At 38.4% G+C, this 22,893-nt stretch overlaps 1 protein-coding gene across 2 annotated transcripts in view; it reads right to left on the bottom strand.

The window, feature by feature from the left end:
* Window positions 1–22,893, bottom strand: part of VPS41 (VPS41 subunit of HOPS complex) — a 171,680-nt gene that overhangs the window by 16,057 nt on the left and 132,730 nt on the right. For both annotated transcript variants that reach the window (XM_004441474.3, XM_087435816.1), the window contains 8 exons: window positions 21,452–21,544; window positions 16,191–16,318; window positions 14,600–14,744; window positions 12,816–12,857; window positions 12,620–12,670; window positions 10,169–10,306; window positions 2,847–2,901; window positions 400–540 (listed from right to left, as the gene is read on the bottom strand). In XM_004441474.3, the coding sequence (XP_004441531.1) occupies window positions 400–540; window positions 2,847–2,901; window positions 10,169–10,306; window positions 12,620–12,670; window positions 12,816–12,857; window positions 14,600–14,744; window positions 16,191–16,318; window positions 21,452–21,544 (793 nt within the window). The remainder of the gene's footprint in view (window positions 1–399; window positions 541–2,846; window positions 2,902–10,168; window positions 10,307–12,619; window positions 12,671–12,815; window positions 12,858–14,599; window positions 14,745–16,190; window positions 16,319–21,451; window positions 21,545–22,893) is intronic.

Raw genomic sequence — 22,893 nt, 5'->3', positions numbered from 1 at the left:
TCCAGCAACAGTTACAGGTTTCCATAAAAAAAGACTGGAAGGGCTATACATTTTCAAAATAAATGCCCCCTGTATATAACCACAAAAAAAGCAAACTAAACCAGATCACATTTATTCAATTTGGGTGCAGTAGGTAAAAACATGCTTCACGGGGACACAGCTAATATTATCAGGTTAACCACTTGTTCTTTATCACATTCAGGTAATGCAGAGTGATGGGGCTCCAGGCTTCCCTGCACAGGATGAGTATTGGAAATCGTTACAATGTGCCTGGTCTATCTTTATTATGGACACTTCGTCATATTTTTAACCCAATGTGTCTTGAGATAATTCTTACTCTAGACATAACTGGCTATACTGAGAGAAAAAATTATGATCGCAGATGGCTTTTCCACTTACGTGGTTTGTCGATGGAGTATAAAATCAGATCTTCCCAGAGTTCTCCATCGTCTTGCTCCTTGGCAAATTCAATTGCTTTATCAACATCATGTAATTCCTCCATGATCATCTTTAGGGCACTTCGGCTATTACCCATTCGGCCTAGCAAAGACGTGAGAAATACTTCATTTAGGGTATTTTAATAAAACATTTTTAAAGAAATAGCATATCTCTTTAATTTGTTTACACAGCTTAAAAGGTAAGACAAAAGAATATTTTCTTATGTTTAGCATTTACTATGTATAACATAGTATAAAATAAATATCTCCTATTTGAGTGTTTACTTGTGCTGAATACTCATTTAAGTGCTTCACATGAATTGCATCATCTAATCACCACCATAATCCTAGGAGATGTGTTCTACTAATATTGCTGTTTTATAGAGGACATAGAAATGTTAGTAACTTGCTAAGATCATACAGCTCCTAAATAGCAGATGTGGGATCGGAACCCAGGTCTGTCAGATTCTGACTTCCTTCTGATAGACCTGTATTTCTTTTGGATGCCTTCACACCCAGATACAGTTAAGACTCTTAAAGGCCTTGGAGTCATTTGGCCTTTTTATTTATTTATTTATTTTTAAAGATTTTATTTATTTTATTTTTTCCCCCCAAAGCCCCAGTAGATAGTTGTATGTCATAGCTGCACATCCTTCTAGTTGCTGCATGTGGGACTCGGCCTCAGGATGGACGGAGAAGTGGTGCCTTGATGCGCACCCGGGATCCGAACCCGGGCCACCAGCATTGCAGAGCGCGCACTTAACCACCAAGCCACAGGGCCGGCCCCATTTTGCCTTTTTAGGTAGCTTTGCATATTGCTCTTCTGATACACTTTGTGCCAAATGCAAACTCAACTACCAGAGGGGTGGCCTCATTTCTTTCTTTTTGAAATTTAGGGGAAAGGTTTTCAATAACCCTTGTGAAATGAAAGTATTTACTAACTATGCTTCTATTCGGTTGATTATCTTCATATACTTTGCTCATTGATCTACTGGCATTTTAATGGTTTTGTTAACAATTTCCATGAGTTTTTAATACAGTTCACATAGAAAGCTTTACTCAGAGGAGGGACAGCGACTGCCTGGCTGTGGGCTTCGCCCTTACCCCCTGCCTGTGGCAGGAACTAGTAACGGACCTTGAATCCTTCTAATTCTGGCAGCCATTATCAGTGATAATAGCTGGCCTGTGAATAAAATGATATCCCATTTCTTATACCTTCTATAGCACTTTGTTTTTCCTACAAATATTATTTCCATAGTTTATGTCTTTAAAAAAATGGTTCATCTTTTAAATGTGTACAGGATTAAGTTTTTATAACCGGAAAAAGGGAGACTATGTCTCCCTTTATAAGTTCTCTGCTCCTTCTAAGACAATATAACATTATGAGAAAAATATACTTAACTAGAGTATTTCTTGGGAGGAGATGCTGGAGAAACACCTAATATGAACTATATGTTTATGCTACGAATATCTGCACAGAGCTTCCTTAGGAAATCTTCAGGAATCTACACTGCTTTTATGCAAGTTGTTCATTTTGGAGAATGTGAAAAGATAGTACGTCCTGTGCCTTGGTGTGCAGGATACAAAATCTGTGACATACATGGAGGCAGGAGCCAGAGGACCAGGGACAAATGACATGAGCTACATTATACTAAAAAGTTTTCCTCTCTCCCAAACTTTGATATTCAATTGTATTTCCTCCAATTATTTAGGGTGTGATTTTTGAAAAAGAGCATTATTTATTTTCTACCAAGATGATGGTAATATAAGCTGATGATAATTAAAAAAAAAAAAGAACTCATAATTCATTTACAATTTATTTTAATTTATGTTGTGAGATGCAAACAGATACAGTTTTGTTTATCACACACTACAAAGACGTAATTTCAACAGCATTTATTTTATTTTATTTATTTATTTATTTTTGTGAGGAAGATCAGCCCTGAGCTAACATCCGTGCTAATCCTCCTCTTTTTGCTGAGGAAGACCGGCTCTGAGCTAACATCTATTGCCAATCCTCCTCTTTTTTTTTCCCCAAAGCCCCAGTAGATAGTTTATGTCATAGTTGCACATCCTTCTAGTTGCTGTATGTGGGACACGGCCTCAGCATGGCCGGAGAAGTGGTGCGTCGGTGTGCTCCCGGGATCCAAACCCAGGCCACCAGTAGCAGAGCGCGTGCACTTAACAGCTAAGCCACGGGGCCGGCCCTCAACAGCATTTATTAAATAACTCTTCCTTCTCTATGGAGCTGTTAAGTCTCCTTTTCCATGTATTAAATTCTTGTATAAAATAGGCTCTAACCTTTGTGTTACTTTGGTCTAAAACCTAGGTCTGTTCTTAGACAATTTATATCACGTTGTCATCCCATTTCTTAGTTTATGGGGACCAAAATAAATAAAAGTTACTTACTCAGAAGATAAACGGTCTCTTCTACAAAGTTTCTCTGTTGACAGATCTCAAGAGCCTTCAAGTAAGGCAGAGTAAAAACATTACTATGGGTCACCAGACAAGAACGAATATTAATAGAGTTCCTTAAACTTACAAGTTTGAAAGAATTTTTCCATTGCCTCCCTTAAAAAACAAAACAAAGGAAACAAAATACAAATCTCCTTAGGTTTTGGGGTGGCTGTCCTCATGCACCTCTCACAGAGGTGTGGACCCTACACGATTTAACTGATAACATATTTGAGGCAACTCAGAACATTCCATGAGCAAAGGCAGAAAGCAAGATGCTGAAAGGACCTTCCCCGCCAAGCTTTCTCTCCTTAAGCTACTTTAGGTTTCTTCACAGCACTGCTCCCTCCCCACCCAATTCTGTCAGGTCTAAGCTCTCTTTCCCTCCCCAGGAATGTAAGCTCCATGAAAGGACCGCTGTTCCTTGCTGCATGTTCCCAGTATTGAGCAGACCAGAGCTCAGGAAACATGTGTTGAATACATAAATAAATACTGAGAATATTCTATTGCCAGTTCACAAGGTTCAAAAGAGAACTCTGCTCAAGGATCTGTCAAAAGGAGAGGGAAAAGCACATCTGACAATCAAGAAGAATCAAAAAGGAGGAAATCAAATAAAGAAATGTGGGACTGCAGAGATGACAGCACTTCCTCGAGTGTAAGAAAAAAGACATACTATGTATTTATATACCATTCAATAATTCTAAGTGAACTGGCACACATTTACCGTACACTCTGTGCTGGCACTAGAGGGTCAGGTTGGATGGAGATGCAAAGATGACAGTAATAAAAATGCTGCTGCTGCTGACATGTAAGAGGAGGACAGAGAGGAGGAGAAGGAGGTGGCTCAGCAGGAGTGGAAGCAGGGTGCAGGCAGAGGCACAGAGATATGACAACACCAAATCCCACCATCAGGGGAAGCATGAATAGAGGGCCATGTGCATAGATACAGGACAGGAGCTCCAATGTGACCCTTTATAAAAAGCTTCACAGAAGAGCTGGCATCTGAACTGGGTGCAGTGTGATGAGTCAGAGTTCACCAGGAAACCTCATCTCACACCCCTCCTACGTAACCTTCCTATTGTGTTGCTCTGCTCTGACTTAAAAGCCGAGAGTCTTTACTGTGGCCTATGAGGCACCCTCTACCTGGTCCTGCCTTTCTGTACACCTCACACCCTGCTCATCCCTCAACCCTGGTCCCTCAGCCTGGAATGCTGCCCTCACTCTCCACCCCTGGTAAGTACTTCAGACAAATACTCCTTGGACCCCACACCAGGTCAGATCTCAAGTACTTACTCTCGCTGCACCCTGCACACTTTTTCACAACACTTAATCACAGGTGCAATTAACTATTCCCTTAACTGTCTGATTTCTGGAGGCTGGGACCACGCACACGCTAAGCCCTGTGCTTTGCACAATGCCTGGCTCACAGTAGGTGTGCAATAAATATTTTTTAAGTAGATGAGCAGGCAGAAAAGGTTTCAGGAGGAAGATTACCGGTTGCATAGTTATAGCAGTCATTTAAAAACAACCAGCTGAGGTTGTTTTAAAAATAACAGAGGAGATAAAAAGAACAGCACAAGTTCATTAGCTCTTTGGCTTAATGATCTAGCTTGGGAAATAAAAGGAGGCACTAGTTCTAACATTTTGATTTTTGACTTAAAAATTTTGTGTAGAATATATATTTAAATCTGTGTCTCTTATTGGAGATTAATAGCTAAAAGGGAGGGAAAAACTGCTGATCATAGAGATCAATGTAGGAGGAAAAAAACCCCTAAACCAAATATAAAAAAGGAAAAAACCAGTAACACCTTACTTTAGAATTGCAATGAAATTAGGATGGTGCTTTAAAGTATACAAATCATTTAAATGAGGAAATGAGAAGACCTGAAAGTCACAATGAGGAGGAAATACTATTGATTCAATTACTCACAAGATCCCTTTAAAAATTATGTGGCAGAGATAGCTAGTTGTCCCCCAGTATCCTTTACTCATTTCTTCTATAGTAATAAGATGGTGGGTGTGTGACTGCCCAGAATTTAAAAAAACCCTCCAAGCCTCCCCAGTGATGGGAGAGCTACATGACTAACGTCTACCACAGAGATGAAGCAGAAACGTGGACTGGCAGCTTCTGGGAACATTCTAAAGAAGAAGAGCGAGTGAACTCTTTGCTTCTTACTTTTAGTCCTTTCATACAATCTGCTCCTGGAACCACGGGTGATGCTATCTCCCATCACAAGGTCAAGGTCATACAAGGTGGGGGAACAAGAGAAAAGAGCCCAGGTCTCTGACCCCGTGGCATGCCACCACCAGTAGGGCCACTCCACCAGGACCTCCATGTGGCAGAGAACTAAACTGTTACTGTGTTTAAGCCACTTTTATGTGTGGATTTTTATCACTCATGGCTGAACCCAATCCTAACGAACATTTAGAAAATCATCATTTGTTTTGATTAAAAACATGGTTTATCTATCTCTATACCATCACATCCATAAATCATCATCATAAACAATGACATTTATGACCAACTTTCTCACCAACTCTCAACTCTGCTGGAATGATACTAGAGCAGAGAGAGAATGCTCATGTGAGAAGTCAAACAGTAAGCAGAAAAGCAAAACATCTGAAGTCAGAGGACCTGGGATTATTCCAACAAAAAATTACTGAGATACTGAGTGCCTAGATTTGTGCTAGCTGCTGGAGATCCAGATGGACCAACAGCTTATGGTTTAGCGAGACTGTGCCATTCACAGATAAACAGAAAATGGTAATACAATTGGACAGGTAGAACGTTTAGAGAAAGATAGTGTGAATAAAGATGAGTATATTGCTTAAAGTAGTTTATTACTAACAGGTATCCATAAATCAATTTTGTACTTGGAAACTTACTGACAGTTTAAAGCACCACTCAGAAGTTTCAAACAGAACCATCCCCCCTTTTCTTGAGCATATGAGAAAAGCTGAGAACATGCTTGTCTCAAGCCACAAAGAGAGTTTGCAGTCTGAAGGCTCACCTGAGCTGTCAAGACAGTAGCTTGCTATATGTGGCTATTTAAATTTAAATTAAATTAAAAATTCAGTTCCTCACTAGCCAATTTCAAATAGTCAACTGCATATGTGACTAGTGGTTACTCTGTTAGAGTAGATGGTAGCACACTTCCATCACTGCAGAACATTCTACAGGACAGTGCTGCCAGAAGCTCTTTTAGGATACTATCAAAAACGACAATTCGTGTGGGCAGAAAAGTCTGAAGGCAAGTCTGAAGTCAAGAATGGTCTGCAATGCAAGAAGATGTGTAACACCAAGTTCAAAGATAATCTGAGTGTCTGAAATGTGACTTGCACAGATTTTTACGTGTCTTATGACTAGCTTCTAAGAGTATCTTAAATTATCCTTTTCTCATATATGAGAAAATAGAGAGTCTACAAATCTCTAGAAATTTTGAGTAAAGTGTAAAAAGGAAATATTTCTGGTGCATAGAATTTTTAGATTATTGACACAAGTGAAGCCTAAAAGCCCATGCGTTCTTATTTTTGATTCTTGAATGTTCCTGGGCTATAGTGCTCCCTCTAGAGGAAAGAGGAGGGAAACTAAGATTTTTAAAGCCATTGGGGGTGGGGGGGAGAGAGAGAGAGAAAGAGAGACACACACACACACACACACACAAAGGAGAACAGTATTGTAAAACTAAAAGTGAGAAGATAGAACAATGACAGAAATTGTGTGAAAAATGATACAAATATAATATTTTAATTTTCTCTTTCTGATTTAGTATAAGGGTAAGGAACAGAGTTGTAAATCTGGGAGTAATTAACAGGAACTTTATCAACTATAAATTAAATAATGATTTCTACTTGGCCTTGACCCTGTCATCTTTTATCCAATCTTCTCTTTAAATTTCTTTAATGAAAATCTATAAACTTTGCATCTCCCAGCTTTATTCCTCCAAATTCATAAATACTGCCACCTTGCGAATGTCATTAGATATGAGAGAGATCATCAATTCAGGTATAAATTTGCCAAAGCTATCAAGCTAATACTCTGCTTTTACCTATTATAGGCATAAACAAATCAGATTTCCAAATGAAAACCAGTGCCCGCTGACCACATCTGGAAATTACAGAAGAAAGGACAGTTTAACAGTTTAAAAACTGATATCTTTCATGATTCTTGCAATACTAAGAAATATCTTTATTATTGTTGTTGTCATTATTATTTTAACTAACTTTTTAAACCTGAACAATGATTCCTTACCATAGTGGGAAGAACATGTGACCTGAAGTTAAAAGATCCAGGTTCCAAATCACGGCCCTTTGACTTCTTAGCTCTAGACTTTGTTTGGGCTGTTTCTTTCAACTCCTCAAGTCTCAGCTTGTCATGTATATAATGACTTTATCCCCCTACCTGCACTTTTGTGGAGATTAAATAAAAACAAGCTACATGATAGCACAGCACATATTATAAAGCACAACAGAAACGATTTTTATGTCTTTTTAAATTGCTATAAGATGTTATAAATTCTTACCAACTCTGTATCTCCTGTAGAACAAACAATTTCATAAAAGCTTATGATTAACTTTGGAATTTAAGAGATGTGGTGATTTTAAATCCTGAACTCTGGTCTTTGATAACTACATCTCTAAAGGGCTTTTGATGTGATATTAGAGTCTCTACAAAGTTTTTGGCCAAGTAGTATTGATCGTGGGATTTCAATCAATTCAAAATAAGTTTGACCTGGATTCTTGAAGATTTCAACCAGATGTCATATGAAATCATCCCTCCTCTCAACAATTACCCAATCCCAGCAAAGGCAGACAACCAGAAATGAGGAAGAAAAGCTGCTATTCTTCCAGACTGAATTATCGACAACAGTGGGTCAACACGCTCTGAATAATGCCTTGACACCTTAAACACTTCCCGCTTAAAAAAAAAACAAACAAACACCGAAATACTTCCTAAGCACCTATAGGAATAAACAATCTATAAACTCTTCTGAAGTAGGCTTTTGGGGGTAGTGCATTACAGTTTTCAAGTTCTTAACTTTAGTAGAAAAGCAGACCAAATTTTCAGAGTCTCTCTTTAGACAAAACAGGCAAACCTGTACTCCTGACCTTCATTCACTTCACTGTTAGCATGCTTGGGATGCATTTAATGAGGGAAAATCTACTTTGCTTTTTATGAATTGGTAGCTTTTTCATGTTACAAGTAAATGTAAAAGAAATTAGTTTCTAAGGTGATTAAGTGTATATAGACTTCTTATTTCTAGGGAAAAAGGAATGAGATCGTCATGAGTTAATAAAGTCAAGAATATCTCCTTTAAGATGGCTTTGGGTACCTGAGCAAGGACAGCGATGTTTTTTGCAAATATACAGATTTCCCACAATGGATTCTGACAAAAAGATAATCTCTTATGAAGAAGTCACTCAATGACCTGTAACATGAAAGCACTTTTAGGGAGTTCTACAAATGTTGATTATTTTATAATGGATGTTTCCACCATTACCATCTAATCCATTTTGTTCAAAATTTTCTTTCAGCAGAAACCATGAGATAATTTTTTAAAAAACTATTTAAAACGTGACTGGTTTCAGTATGCTTGTGTTCTTTTATATGCAATTGGTTCTTCTCAATGGATCAGAGAGAAAAATTCTAAAAGGTCCATATTATGCTCTAAGCGAGTTCTATGTATTAGAAGTATCATATGTAGGTCAGCGATTTTCTGATACTCCCCTTATAGGTAGAGCAGTGTGCCTTCTGTTGAACACTACTAGACTGGAAAACTATAAACCAGATGGGTTGAAAGTGTGTGAGAAACACAAACATACTGGAACCTGGGTGGCTCCTCTGCACCTGTGTTTAGTGAATGAGAAGGAGCCCTGGATGGCTGCTTATCACCCACGTGTGTGGGGCTCTGTCTGAGGAGTCAACTAGAGACAGCCACGTCCTCCTGGAAACAAATGACATGTGCTGAAAAAGTGAGATACAAATGAAGGGGCACTGTTCAAAGAGTAAGATTCTCACTCTTTTTCTAGATTATAGATTCCAGAGTAAGAAAAGAGGGGAACATTTTCTTTTATTTTTAGAGTAAGATGATATATTTCCAAATTTATTATTGAGAAAATATCTTAGGGCCCAAACATAAAATGTTAAAGGTTTTTATAAATTAATATGCAGGCAAGTTATTTTTTAATTAACTACACATTCTGAAAATCCACTGAGCTGAAACTGGTTCATAGTAAATCCAACACATTTAAAGTTAATCACCATGAGTGGAAGAAGCAACTATAAAAGTTGTGGGTGCAGAGAAACTATATGTTGTCAACCAACTTCTTAACACACACCTCTTATGGGTCAAATACATGTTTTGTTTTGTTGATACACAGAGCTGACTAAAAAGTACTTGTTATCTGGCCATCCAAATTTAGTAAGACACTTATAGATGTTAGACAGTATTCCAGATGGTATGAAGAACCATGGGAAACAGTATTGATGGCCTTACACTACCTGGTTTCTAGTACATACTACTAAGTATTATAATTTATTTTGAAACAGCGGGCTCATAAAACTTACTAGTTCATATTCAGCCCTAACTAGAACCTCATATGTATTCATTTAGTCATTCATTCACTCACTCACGATGCAACAAACATTTAGTAAGTGTCTAATGTGTGCTGGCTACTGGGTTTACAAAAGGAATGAGACAATTCCTTGTCCTTGAAGAATTTACAGGACAGAGGGAAAAAGAGACTAGTAATCATATTTATTATAATTATAATCGAATGTAATATGATAGAAAAATGGAATGTAGTGTGAGAGAGAAATACAGAAACACATAAGGTGGTATTTAAAGCCGGCAGGCTGCAGGACCTAAGATATTGACCATGAGTCCCAACTGGGGCAAGTGCCTCTGGCTTGAGACAGTCCATGTCTCCCTCCTGGGCTGACTCTGAGGCCTAATCCTGATTCTGGTAAACTGACTCAGACTCCTGACATCATTTTTGCTTCATGGTTGATTGAGTTCCAGACCCTAGGTTAATTTAAACCTTTATTCCAATTAAACCTGGCATAGAAATGCTTGTGCTCCTCACCAAAATCTAACCAACAGGACCTCCAATTCTCATTAGAACACCCCAGCAAAACTTACTGCTTTAAGAGCAAGAGTCTTCCCCCTTGAACAGGGATGGATGAGCAGCGATGGGAAGACTAGAAAAACAAACAGCTGACCAAGAACGACAAGTTCTCCACCTGAAGTGTGCCAGTGGAGGAGTCCGTGACTTACCTTTTCAAGTGGGCAATGGGTGCTATCTCGGAGAAATGGAAGTAAGTTTGGTCGATCATATTCGGCATAAAGGCTGATCTGTTTTTCATGGTAGCGCTGCCCCTTATGATGATCTCTCTTGAAAAGCTTATGCAGATACTAAAAAGAACAAAGGAATAAACCACAAATATTAAAATGAGAAAGCAACACCTGTTTAACATTGCTATTTTCAGTTCTAAACAGCTTCCATGGAGAGGCTGGAGGAAAGGCATTTTTCAGGAAAAATCTGGATGAAAGAGAAGTGGAAAAGAGAATGCCTTTGGGAGAGGAAGGACATTCTGATTTCTCTCTCTAGAATGGCCCTGAGTGACCTCGCTTACCAACCAGGTGGCCTTGCGCAAGTCACTAACTTCTCTGTGACTGAGTTTCTTTATCAGCAAAAATCTCATTGCGTTGTTTTGAGAACTGAATGAGTTACTATTTGTAAATCACTCAGAATCATGCCTGGCATATACTAAGCACTACAGAAATGTTAAGGATAGTAGTTGTTAATATCGTCACCATCATCTGCTTCACTTCAGAAATAAAATGCTTGATTGGTGGTCTTCTTAGATCACAAAAATTCTCTTTCATATAAAAGGGGGTAGAGTCATGGCACAAGAATATGTTCTTAAAAATTCAAGCAGTAAGCGCTAAATTAATTTTCATACATTCTGCATCTCCTCTCTGCTAAGTCTTTTGGAGATCTTTTCACTGATCTTTGCAATGAAATGCTGCCTATGCTGGTGACATCAAAAATAAAAATAAAAAGTAAAAATGAAGAAGGGTACAGGTGTTCTGAACCAATTTTCAAAACCAAATCCTTTACCTAGCTGTCTGAAAAAGTTAATGGACCTCAAAGGAACTGAATAATTCACTTTCTACTCAGAGGCAAGATTAAGTCTGTGGATATATTACGTAGAAGTTAGAAATTGACGTTCAGTGTTCAGTTAATGTTAAATATAAACAAACACCCTATAACCCACAAGAGGCAGAAAGACTTAATCACATCAAGCACATGAAGCGCATTCACACCTTGAGTGGACCGGTTCGTAAGAAACATGGAGCACTGGCCTCCCCTGAAGCTGTGACTGCCAATGAGGCAGCTCAGGTCTGACACTCACTGTCCTGTATGGTCACTTAATAAGCCCAACCACGACATATAACATTGAGAAACCACTCCTCGGGCTAACTGTTCACATCTCCCCAAGGCAACAAGGAGGGGAGGAGCAGTCAGACAGACCCCGACGCAGGTCTGCTGAAGGCCCCTGCCAGTCCACCGGCACTGGGGTCAGTGTGTGAGCTGGACGCACGGTGCCGTTTCCCAGAGGCACAAACAGGACAGGAAGGCTCTGTCACATCCACCAAGGCAAATTTATGGAGACATTACATCGTTGACAGCGAAGATGAGCTATTTTAGTGTAAGCTCTGCCACCGTTTCACCACTGCACTAATTACACTGTCCCACAGATACCTACTGCCTGTAATCCTGTCTCAGGGCTTAAGGGGGCCAGAGAGCACTCCTTTACAAACAAATCCCAAGGTGGCCAGCACAGTGGTGCCTTGCTTGGGTAAGCAGATAATCTTGAGATTTCCAATAATGAACAAAATAGCAATAGCATCTGCACAACCCCTGAGCAAAAAAAAAAAAAAAAAAAAAAGTACCTCACATCCCTACCCTGGAGTCTTCAAAACCTTCAATGCATAAAACTGACTTTTGAATAAAATACTCTATTCCCTGAGCCTCCTCTTGGGGTGCAAAGATACAAGAGCACTTATCATATTTCATACTCATAGTACTACTGGTATAATCCCTATTTTCACTAAAGACTTTTCTTCTATAACCTACTCCTGCTTTATTCCCATGATGACAGCAATGCAGGGAATCAAAGTAACCCTCCAAAGGAAATCTAGAATAATGGGCCTTAACAGCACCACTACCAAGGCCACACGAGACAAGTGGGAATAGCTAGTGTCAGGCTGAAGGACATAAAATGGGTTCTGTTCTTCAATCACTCTGTGGTCCTCAACATGGAACGGTTTGTGGTATTTCCTGGGAAGGAGAACTTGATACCTGCAGTGCACAGGTCAGAGCACTGGCTTTTGCTGTAATTGATGCCATAATTATATTAAATGGTAACTACAGAAGGAAGGTGCTTACTCCTAGGCAAAGTCTGATAACATAATAAGACAACATTTTTTAAAATCACACTTCAATTCTGAATCAAAGTTAAAGTGCCTGATCTGTTATTAATCCCTAGCCTGGATTCAGAGCATACATTGCATTCTAAGAATTACAGGTTTGTAGTTAAACCTCCAATCTGAGTATTAACCTGAAGAGTTCACTCGAGCATTCTCAAACCAATACTGAAAGGTGACTTGCCACACTATTCAATCAATCAAAGGGTAAGAGAAGAAGGCTGTCATGCTCACCACATGCTGCAACTCTGGTCTGTCTTCTAATTCTTCCACTACCTTTTTAATCTAGAGAAAAAATAAATTTTTAAACGTAGAGTTATGAGGACACAAACACAGCTGCAAAATTATCTGATGAACATCTCTCTTCTTTATGGCGATAGTGGTGCCAGGCATTCCTATGGTAACACATATAAAAACAAAAAACACTCACTGAAATTTTATCTTCATTGTCCAAAAGCATGTCAACAGCTTTCTGAAATATAAAAAAATAGCCAGTCATTGAAATTTGCCATAGAAGAAGAGATTATAGAACACAAGAATGTATTGTGTATGCTGTCACAGTCAAAGGTAGAGGCCTTATTTTCCACACTTAAGGAGGTCCACTGTCAGGTCCTTAAGGAGGGGCACTACAATGGCCCTTAAGTGAGATACTTATAAAAGAATGCACTTTAAAATGTGTCTCAATCTGAGGCCTGTGTGCTTTACATACTACTAAAATGGTACCTTGCTACAACTCACTAAATACCAAACAATGTGCCTACAAATATTCTAGCCTCCCTGATGTCTCAGACATCTTCACCAGTTCTCATGTGACTCTCAGTAGTTATGGAGAACTTATCAGTCCCACTACCACAAAATATTGTGGCCACCTGAATATTGACCGAGTCCCTCTGTAGATTCCACAGATATAAGGAGCTGGTCTTATGCAGAGAAACAAAAAAATAAGATAACTGAAGTATCATAATGATATAAAGCTTATGGAATTTTAGAATTTTCTTTAGCTACCTTTAATATTCACAAATGTCTGCTCCAAACATTTTTTTCCTCTGAAATATGAGGATGTTAGAAGAGATTATCCTTAAGTTTTCTTCTAATTAGAAAGTTCTATGATTCCTTAACTCTGGTTCATACTCTTCAACAGCAATTAGTCTCAGCTCATTCATCCTTTTTCTACAGCTACATACGCCAAACTAGGCTCTTGAGACTGGATATGGAGAAATGTAACTAATTTTTGTATAAGCAGCTCATCCTCTTAATCATCTTCTGCCAGAGAAGCAGAACCTCTGTACCAGAACTTCCACTAATTCTTCTTGGATCTGTAGTCCCTAAGGACTGGACTCACTCAGTACGAAAAATCAGCTAAAAGCATCTTTCAGAAAAAAGAGGTAGATCTAGCTCCTATTTAAATTGTGTGAAGACTAATATACAGCACATAATATATACATAATACAGCACATAATACCCCTAAATATAGTAAAATAAAACTGAAAAATCCAAGTAATCCTTTTGGAACCTTAAGCGTTTTACTCTTCGATTTATTTCAATTTTAAATTTTCTGAATTAGAACTACTGTGTTTTATGAACCTCTTTATTTCTATCACCAACTGTCATTGACTTTCTTTTTTAAAACACACACAGTTTGTATCACTTTACAAGAGCCACTGTGAGCTGTCAAGGTTGGGTGCCCTCATTTGACAAGCAATCCACTATTCAAATTTGTTCTACAATAAAATAACACATGCCATATGTCCTGGACCTGAGCATCATCTGAGACCAATAGAAACTCCACATGCTAAATCTGTGAATGCCAAGGAATAAAACTGCAAGAAATGGATCAAATAGAAGTTTACTTAAAATTTTAATTCTGGGACATACAATTAAGAGAGTTGAACGAGCCAAAGCATATGGCTAGTTTGTTTCTATGAGTTATGTGAATTGTTTTACTAAAACTTACTTCACATACAAACAACTTTAAAAGTTTCACATCAAATTATGATTGCTTTTATAGAATAACCACATCAAGTAAAGGATTCCTGCATGCCAACTACTAAAATAACTTAGCATCTAGTGAGGGTCACAATTTTCTGAATTAGATCAGCATATAGCCAAGCTATGTGATTTATTAACTACTCCAGCATTTGGAGAGATGTCTAATTGCTAAAAATTTGGAATAGTAAAAATAATTTATCAGTATTAAACTAAGAAACACATTACCTCAGAATCAAAATCCATTAATAAAACAATTTTATCCTTGATAGAACTGAAAAGATTATGCTTGTGGATCAACTGGAAAACATCCTTATGTCTTAATGTTAAGTATATTTCCAAAGCATTGCCATAGTTTTTGTCATAGGTGTACCTGGTAATACAAAATTTTTTACATTAATGTTCATCAACACTTCTAATTCACACACATACACAAATCATGTTTTACAATATTAGAAACTGAAAAACCTGTTTAGAGAAAAAGGTTAACTTTATTGGGAAAACTATTCCTTGGGATTTAACTATATGTGACCAATAAGTACTTCTTTCTCAGAATCTTGCTTCCTGTCTCACCAAAATTTTAGAAAATTTACAATATTCAAGTAGTAAAAATTTTCTTTTATAGAGAGTCTCAAAATTTTTCATAGAAATCCATATACCAAAGAAACTATGATCCAGAATGAAAGAAATTCTTATTCTAGTAATAGAAAAATCAGTTAAAACTCTTATAAGCAGTGTTCAGCTGCCAAATATGTTATATTCCAAAAGCTTATTTGTAAGGAGGTTGTATAAAATTTAAATGTGTTTTCTGTTGAAACATTGTTTTTCACCCACATTGATTAATTCTCTAAGCCAGGAACTGAAAGCCAATTGAACCTAAATTGTAATGTTAGTTCATTATTAGGACTACAGAATTATTAGTATTATTAGTACATTGTTAGTACTACAGAATCCGAGGAATATCTACAACAAAGTTTCCAGAAGAAAATGATTAGTGTTCCAACTTAGAATGCCACAGACATGACTCCCTCTGTGGAAAGTCTTAGACAGTCCTAATGCTAGGCCATTCTGTGTACCTCTCTTGGTTTTGGGCAGAAGATGTAAGAAGGTGGAGGAGGGGTGGTCTGAGGTGGCAGGAGTGCTGAGAGGGGCTGAAGCGAGAACAGCCTTCTTGAGGCTACCTGCAGTCTGCTTCTTGTTTCACTAGACGAAAGCTCCTCCCGGGCACAAGTGTATCTTACGTATTTCTGTATCATAGGCACGTAGCTCAAAGCCTGGCTGACTGTAAGTGCCCAATAAATATGAAAACTATTAACCAACCTTCTTTTTCTGAGCCTGACTCAGAGCCAGGCACTGAGCTTAGTCCTTGATTAAGATATCTCATTTAAACCTTAAGATCACCCCATGAGGAACTGTTACCTGCGATCTTACAGATAAGGAGTCTGAGGTTTGAGAGACTGACTGACTGCAGATCCAGGAATGACAGAGTCCAGAGCCTCACTGGGAACCCAATCCGTTTGAGTGGTCTAAGACATGGCACCCTTCCCCCCCGAACCACTGCCTCTACCACGGGCTGCTAACCAGGGTTCCTCTCCTCAGGGAGACGGATTCCATACAATTGTACAGTTTCACACATTCTCCTTACCTTCCAGTTGTTCATTTGAGGTTTATGAAAGGTTTTTACTAAGAGTGAATTTAGGAAAATGGTATGAAAGTCTCCCTCTTCTGTGTCCTCCCCATTCAGAGTTTGCCAGTTCTAAAATATGAAAAACTTTTCCTGTAGACTGATTTGAAAAAAGAAGCACCAAAATATACTCACAATTCTGCCAGGGTTTTAAGTAAGGTCTTGTTCTGACTATCTTTCTTCAGGTGGTCCCGAACTGCCTGAACTATTACTGAATTGTTGTACAGATTTCCAGGCCATTCTCGGATCAGTGTGGCAAAGCCCTAACCAAGGGGGAGAAAGAGAAGAAGAACACTCTCTAAACAGAACAAAATCCAAACAGTTTAAACAATGCGTAAAAGTATTCATGTAAACAGACAAAATAATTTAATGATTAAAACTTTGGTCCATAAACACAACATCACTTTTCAGAATATGGGTTTGGGGATGGCAAGGGGAGGCAGAGAATTACTGCACACTCATCTCCATGTAACACTCCTGGGAAGCAGGTGGTGCCATCCACTTTTGTTGCTACTTCATGAAATGCACAAGTAAGGCAGGCCCCCTGGTCCCTCCATAAAGTACCACTGCACAGAGTTTAGGTTTGACCCCCTCCGTCCTCATTCTGGACTAACTATGACGTTTGGATGACATCTTCTCTTACAGATATTGTCCAAGTCAGCTACTTTCCTCACCACCTTGTATGCACTTTAGGTCAGGCCGCCGTGTGCACTGGTCACGCAGCTATCGCTGCACAGACAGCACACTGCACACGGCGCTTGTTCTCCCAGTGGAATCACCTGGCATTCCAACTTCAGCAAGTTACCACCTTTGTCCTCCTTCCACTCCCGCCTCTAAATCTAGTTTTGTTTAAGGATTGGATCCTATTTCCCTCCCATGGTTGATTCTTGGCCAGCATCCTCTGTGTCCTCCGCCCTCCTGATTCCTGCTTCAGCCCTCAGATTTTTTTAAACACAAAGTACAGTAGAACAGTTTACTTACCGATCCTTGACAACTTTTAGGGGAAAAAAAGCTTAGATGTATTCAAAAGATAGCAAATGGAAATAACTATGTTCATATTGTTGGGGGAAAAAACTCATGTTATTAATATTAAATGATAACTCAACTAATGCTTTAATGAACTACTTTCAATTTGTTTAAATGACATTTAGAAATGAAAACAGTGAAAACAGGGTGGTAGAATCTACTGCTTTAAAGTCCCAGGATTTGGTAGGAAGAAAATCACAAAAGAATCAGGAATATGGTCTCCACTCAAGTCCTATCCACCACTTTCTATTACAGTAACCCTAAGAAGGATGGAAAGAGACCAGAACAACAGGCTACACATTTCCATTCAAACTGCAACCTTCCTATGTATGAGCATGATTGCAGTTTGACTTTAGAGATTTGAGGAGAGGATTTGCTAAGTAAAGATGATATATTTTATAAAACTACTGAATGAGAACGTTAAAATGTTCTCTGAACCAAAATGATACTTTGGATCAAGTTTCTGTTTTCTTAAGACTCTTTATAAGACAAAAAAGTCTGAAAAGATTTCCACTCAAAATACTGGCAGCTCTCAGCAGCCCTAAGACCAGCAATAACACTGTTCAGGGAAAGAAGACAGCTTGGCTCCATTTTCTCTTTTCCCTATTCATGCAACAGCCTCACAGTACTGCCAACTTCTAATACAACATAAGACAAAATGACCCCTCATATTGTGTGATAAAAGCATGATAACTCCAACATAAACCGAAATAAACATTTACTACATTTCACGTTAGGCTTTTCTCTGCTTAATTGGCTTCATGCATCCTTGAATAAACGTGCTAAGAAATACCGATGAAATCAACCCTGTGGCCATGATTATTAATTAGCAGACACAGTTATCAGGGAGCTGTTCGATAGAGAGGGCAAAGTTAGAAAACACCTCAGTGCCCATGAGAGGAAATAAAAAGCTAAAAAGTATTCATTAATGAAATGTCATAGAAATCATCCCACTTTTAACATGCTTATACATTTGCCATTAATATTATGAAACAAAGTGTAACTATTTAAAACAATTCTATGGGCTGTAAATTAACGAGCAAAGTTATACGCATTTCAGTAGAAACCCGGTACAAATTAGTCATGAAGCATCATTACCTCCAAGAAAATACTGTTACTTTATACCTTTCCAGGAAGAAAAGAAAATTGAGAAGTCAATATTCCAGAGAAGTACAGTTGTTTTTTTTTTAAATCTGACCTTTAGTGCTATTAAGCAGCACAAAGTTTTCATCCACATGTGATCAAAAGTGTTGCTACAGAACGCTGCTATCTGATCAATTATGTGACAATTTAATTCAAAATTAAGCATGAAACTGAGAAAAATGGAAGCTAAAATACGAATTGTTTATAAGAGCTTATGACAATAAAAACGAATTATTTATAACCTTCTTAATAGTACTGGCCAGGTAGACATTCCAAAAACATTCAGGAAAAAACAGCTACAAGCTCTAGGTTTAAGTCATGCTTATTTCTTTCAGTCTCAATCACAAGTTTTCCACATATCAATCAACAGGATAATGTTGATGATACAGGATTTAAAACGGTTTCAGTAAGAGTTGAACCATGTGAAAGAACTATAACAGAACCATAAAAATAGTTAAATTGCTTTTTATGATTAAATTACATTACTTTAAAAACAGGGCAAGTAGGGGCCAGCCCTGTGGCCGAGTGATTCAAGTTCTGTGCGCTCTGCTTCAGTAGCCTGGATTCACGAGTTCGGATTCCCGGCGCAGACCTACTCCACTTGCCAGCCATGCTGTGGTGGTGGCCCACATACAAAATAGAGGAAGACTGGCACAGATGTTAGCTCAGGGCTAATCTTCCTCAAGCAAAAGAAGAGGAAGATTGCTAATGGATGTTAGCGTAGGGCGAAACTTCCTTAGCAAAAAAAAGAGGACAAGTATATTAAGTTTCAGTATTTCTAATTCAAGTTCATACTCTTTTCCATCATTTTCATACAACACTCATAATCCTCTTTCTTTTGGGAAGATGTACAAAGATGGAATATTTATGAAAGCCACTCTGTGTACCAAGAACATACTGGAAAGAAACAGAAGTCCATCACAAGTCTTTATTCACTGAAGAAACCTTTTCCAATAACTATGGCCAATAATGGCCTCTCTTTAGCTCTGTTATAGAACATATTGCTCTGCCTGGCTTATTTCCTAGTTGCTTAAAGCTTATTAATATGGTCTCCCCAGTCAGCCTGTAAACCCACTGAAAACCAGGACTGTGTTTTTTTTATTTCTCTTGGATCCAACTGAGTACTCAGCCCAGTTCTAGACCATGGTAGGTTCCAAATAAATGCTGAATTGAACTGAATAAGAAATGAATAGGAACCAAGCCTCTGGCCTACGTCAGCTGGTACCCAGCATAAATGACCGAAACTATTACCATAAACTCTTCTGTACAGATCTAGAAAGGAATAGATCCATGCTGTTAGAGAAGACTGGATTATGGTATTACAACACATGCTAATAAGAGAAGATAAGGAAATGCTGGCTCCATCAGTATGTGTGCTTATTAAAGAAATATTTTGTTCAAGTTTAATTCATGCTAAAGCACTTAATCCCTTCCTATGATCAGAATACAGGCTTATAAAAGTAAAGGAACTACACAGGTCACCCAGGCATCAGCATGCGTTGATCTTACGTATCCAGGAATAGCTGGCTGACAGTAACTGACCAAAGACTCGAGGTATAGGGTAAGGGATCACTATCTCAAAAGTCCCTTTAGATCTTAAGATCTAAAAATCATCTCAGAGTTAAAACATAGTATTTGCCATATTACCCCTCCTTAAAATGAATCAGTTATTGGTTAAAAAATGATCTTAACAAGGTGTTTAGGACTCAGTAGGCACTCAAACACAGGAGTTCCTTCTCTTACCCCTCTCTAGCCTGATCACCTCTATTTCTGTGTTAACCTCTTTGTAAGCCACCTCACATTCTTGTGGGAAAGGGGCAACTTGTAAATAAAGTCTTCCTTACCTTGAAAACCTAACGTCAGAATATAAGAAGGCAGTGACAACCTGCAGCACACTGTGAGGCACCAAAAATGAAAACTTATCACTGGGTTAGGCCTCTGAGCTCCATAAGGAGCTGCGGATGGTGCCACTTTTATGAAAGACTATGAAGGCTGGGCAGAAGCTGGAGAAGAGCAGCCCACGGTCCCACATCTCCTGGTTTATGGATCCTCCCAGCACGAGTCACAGCTCTGACAAAGGGCTTCCCAGTCTTGTCTGGAACCTGCCCACCAGAAATCTCCTCTTTTCCTCTGGTCAGAAGGAGGAGAAGACTGAGTCTTAGCCACAAAGCTTTGCTGATAGCTTTATTAGACCACCCAGCATATTATATAATAATTTATCTGTTTACATCAGGGTTTCTCAACCTCAATATTGTTAACGCTTGAGGACAGATAATTCTTTGTCATAAGGGAGCTATCCTGTGCATTGTAGGATGTTAGCAGCATCCCTGCTGGCTCCTAGCCACCAACTGCCACCAACTCCCCAGTCGTGACAACCAAAAATAACTCCAGACATTGCCATATGTCCGCTGGGGGGCAAAATCAGCCCCTGTTGAGATCTGCTGGTTTACGTGCTTGGGTGTGACAGACTAGGAACTATCAGTCAATACGGATCATTTCATTCACATTCACCAGCCTAGTGCCTCACATACTCCTGGAATATAGTAGGCACTAAACAGATATTTCCTGAATAAATGTGTATTAAATCAATGAACTTTAAAAATTATAATCCATTTTGGATGTATGCAAACATCAAATTAAAATTCAAATCCAAGCACATGTATTTTTTAAATGTATGGCCTTGGGCAAGTTAATTTCTTTAATTTTTACTTTCCTCATCTGTAAAATTGGATATTGCTATTTATAGTGTTGTTTGGTGTATAAAATTACCATATAGCAAAGTACTGCCTTTCTCCTTGACCAATAAGCAAACAGATCATTTCCCATCCCCTTCCATTCCTGCCTCCCAATTTCTCTTGAATCCTCCTTCAGCAAACCGAGTTCTGAGTCTCAAGCTTTAGAAAGTTCTGAATTCTTTAGGGGTAGTATAGGCGTCAACAGCAGCTGCTATTCAATTTACGAGGTCCTCCAAATGGCACTTAGTCCTTATCTTTAACTCTTCCAAGGAGGTAGCTTTAAGAAATTCTTCAAAATGTACCTAGATTAGAGATTTTCATTGTCTACATAAACATTAGTTGTCATCAAACTTTATCTACCTCAGTTTCATTTGACACACACAACTGCAAATCTATGTCTTTCAAACCAGTTGCTCCACTGTATTATTTTTCTAAATTTCTTAACATTTTCCATTGAGAATAAGTGAATATGACCATGTCAGAATGTCATACCTCATAATCACTTTCCAAAAATTCATGTAAGATCATTTCATAGATGAGTGGTTTCAGAACTGGATCCCCTCTTGGCAAATAAGGACTTATAGCCTAAGGGAGGAAAAGGAAAAAAAAATTCTTTAAAAAGTGGCAAAACAAAACTGTACTCCAATTACACAGAAAATATAAAAGTATATTTTCACTTTTAAAATTTAAGACAACAAAGTACTTTGGAAAATTATTTTAAAGAGATTCAAATTAACTCTACTTTCTTACAACACATTACAATATGTTTTCAAACGTATACACGAGGTGTATATATGTATGTATGAATGAATGAATAAAGAAATTCCGTAGGTTAACCTTTATTTCTATATTCTTCCTGATAAATTAATGAAAATCTAAATAACAGGAGGAAGAAGGTCACAGAGATGATAAAAGTCAACTTCTTAAGTAATTATGGAGTTATAGGTCATCTATTAATCTTTCTTTCCTTCAACTAAAATATATCAATTTTTAAAAATTCACAATCATCTTTTGAAATTAGGGGGAAATATAGCTTGTTTTCTTCAGCTATATCAGTGGTGTGTTAAGGGTCGAATTTCCAAACACTGTTAAATGACTCTGCAGTGCACTACACACAAATCACTATGCTTTGTACTGGTGACTGAGTCACCATCCCAAGGAGCTCACAGCCCCAGAGGGAAGATATGCAGACATCTAACCAGCCAATTGCAATATTATGTGGTAAGTATTATAAGAGAGGGATTAACAAGGTACTGTGGCGCATCTTGTATAGTGAAACAGAGATCACAGATGCCCAGGGTCTATCAGGCAAAGAAAGAAGGGAAAGGGTGCCCTGGCAGGGGGACAAGCAGGAGCAAAGGCATGACGCCATGAAAGCACACTTTGTACTCAGGGAGGTCTGAGTAGCTCAGATGTGGGACAGGGTCACTGAAGGCAGAGGAGGCTGCAGAGGAAGGGGAAACAGGGTCATGAAAGGAATTCAGATTTTATCCCACAGGCAGGAGGGAAACAACAGATATTAGCAAAGTGAGAGTAGCAGATTTATTTTTCAAACAGCTAACGCTGGGTTACGGTTGCCTGTAGATCTATTGAGAGTTAAGGCAGCGGTACTGTAAGGGAAGAGAAGAGGCCCAATTGACAGTGACAAGGTAAAACTGACAAGAATTGGAGATTACATAGAATAAGGAGGTAAGTTAGATGTTCTCATCAAGACAGTGGCTTTGAGCTATTAAGCATGGAGGAATGGGTACACTGCAATATCATAAACACAGAATGAAAGAAGAAGGACCAAATCTGGGAAGGAAATGTATTCAGATTAATTTAAGTGATCATTATCAGCAGTACATACAAGGAGAAAAGGCCATCACACATTTCCAACATAGATTTGGAATTCAAAAGACAGGTCTAGGTTATGGAGCCATCAGTGTAAACGC

This window comes from Ceratotherium simum, chromosome 1 (genome assembly GCF_057802395.1).
Source record: "Ceratotherium simum simum isolate JZ-2026a chromosome 1, ASM5780239v1, whole genome shotgun sequence".
Taxonomy (NCBI): Eukaryota; Metazoa; Chordata; class Mammalia; order Perissodactyla; family Rhinocerotidae; genus Ceratotherium; species Ceratotherium simum.
Note: the sequence above shows the minus strand (reverse complement) of the source record. Positions and strands in the feature narration are given on the sequence as shown.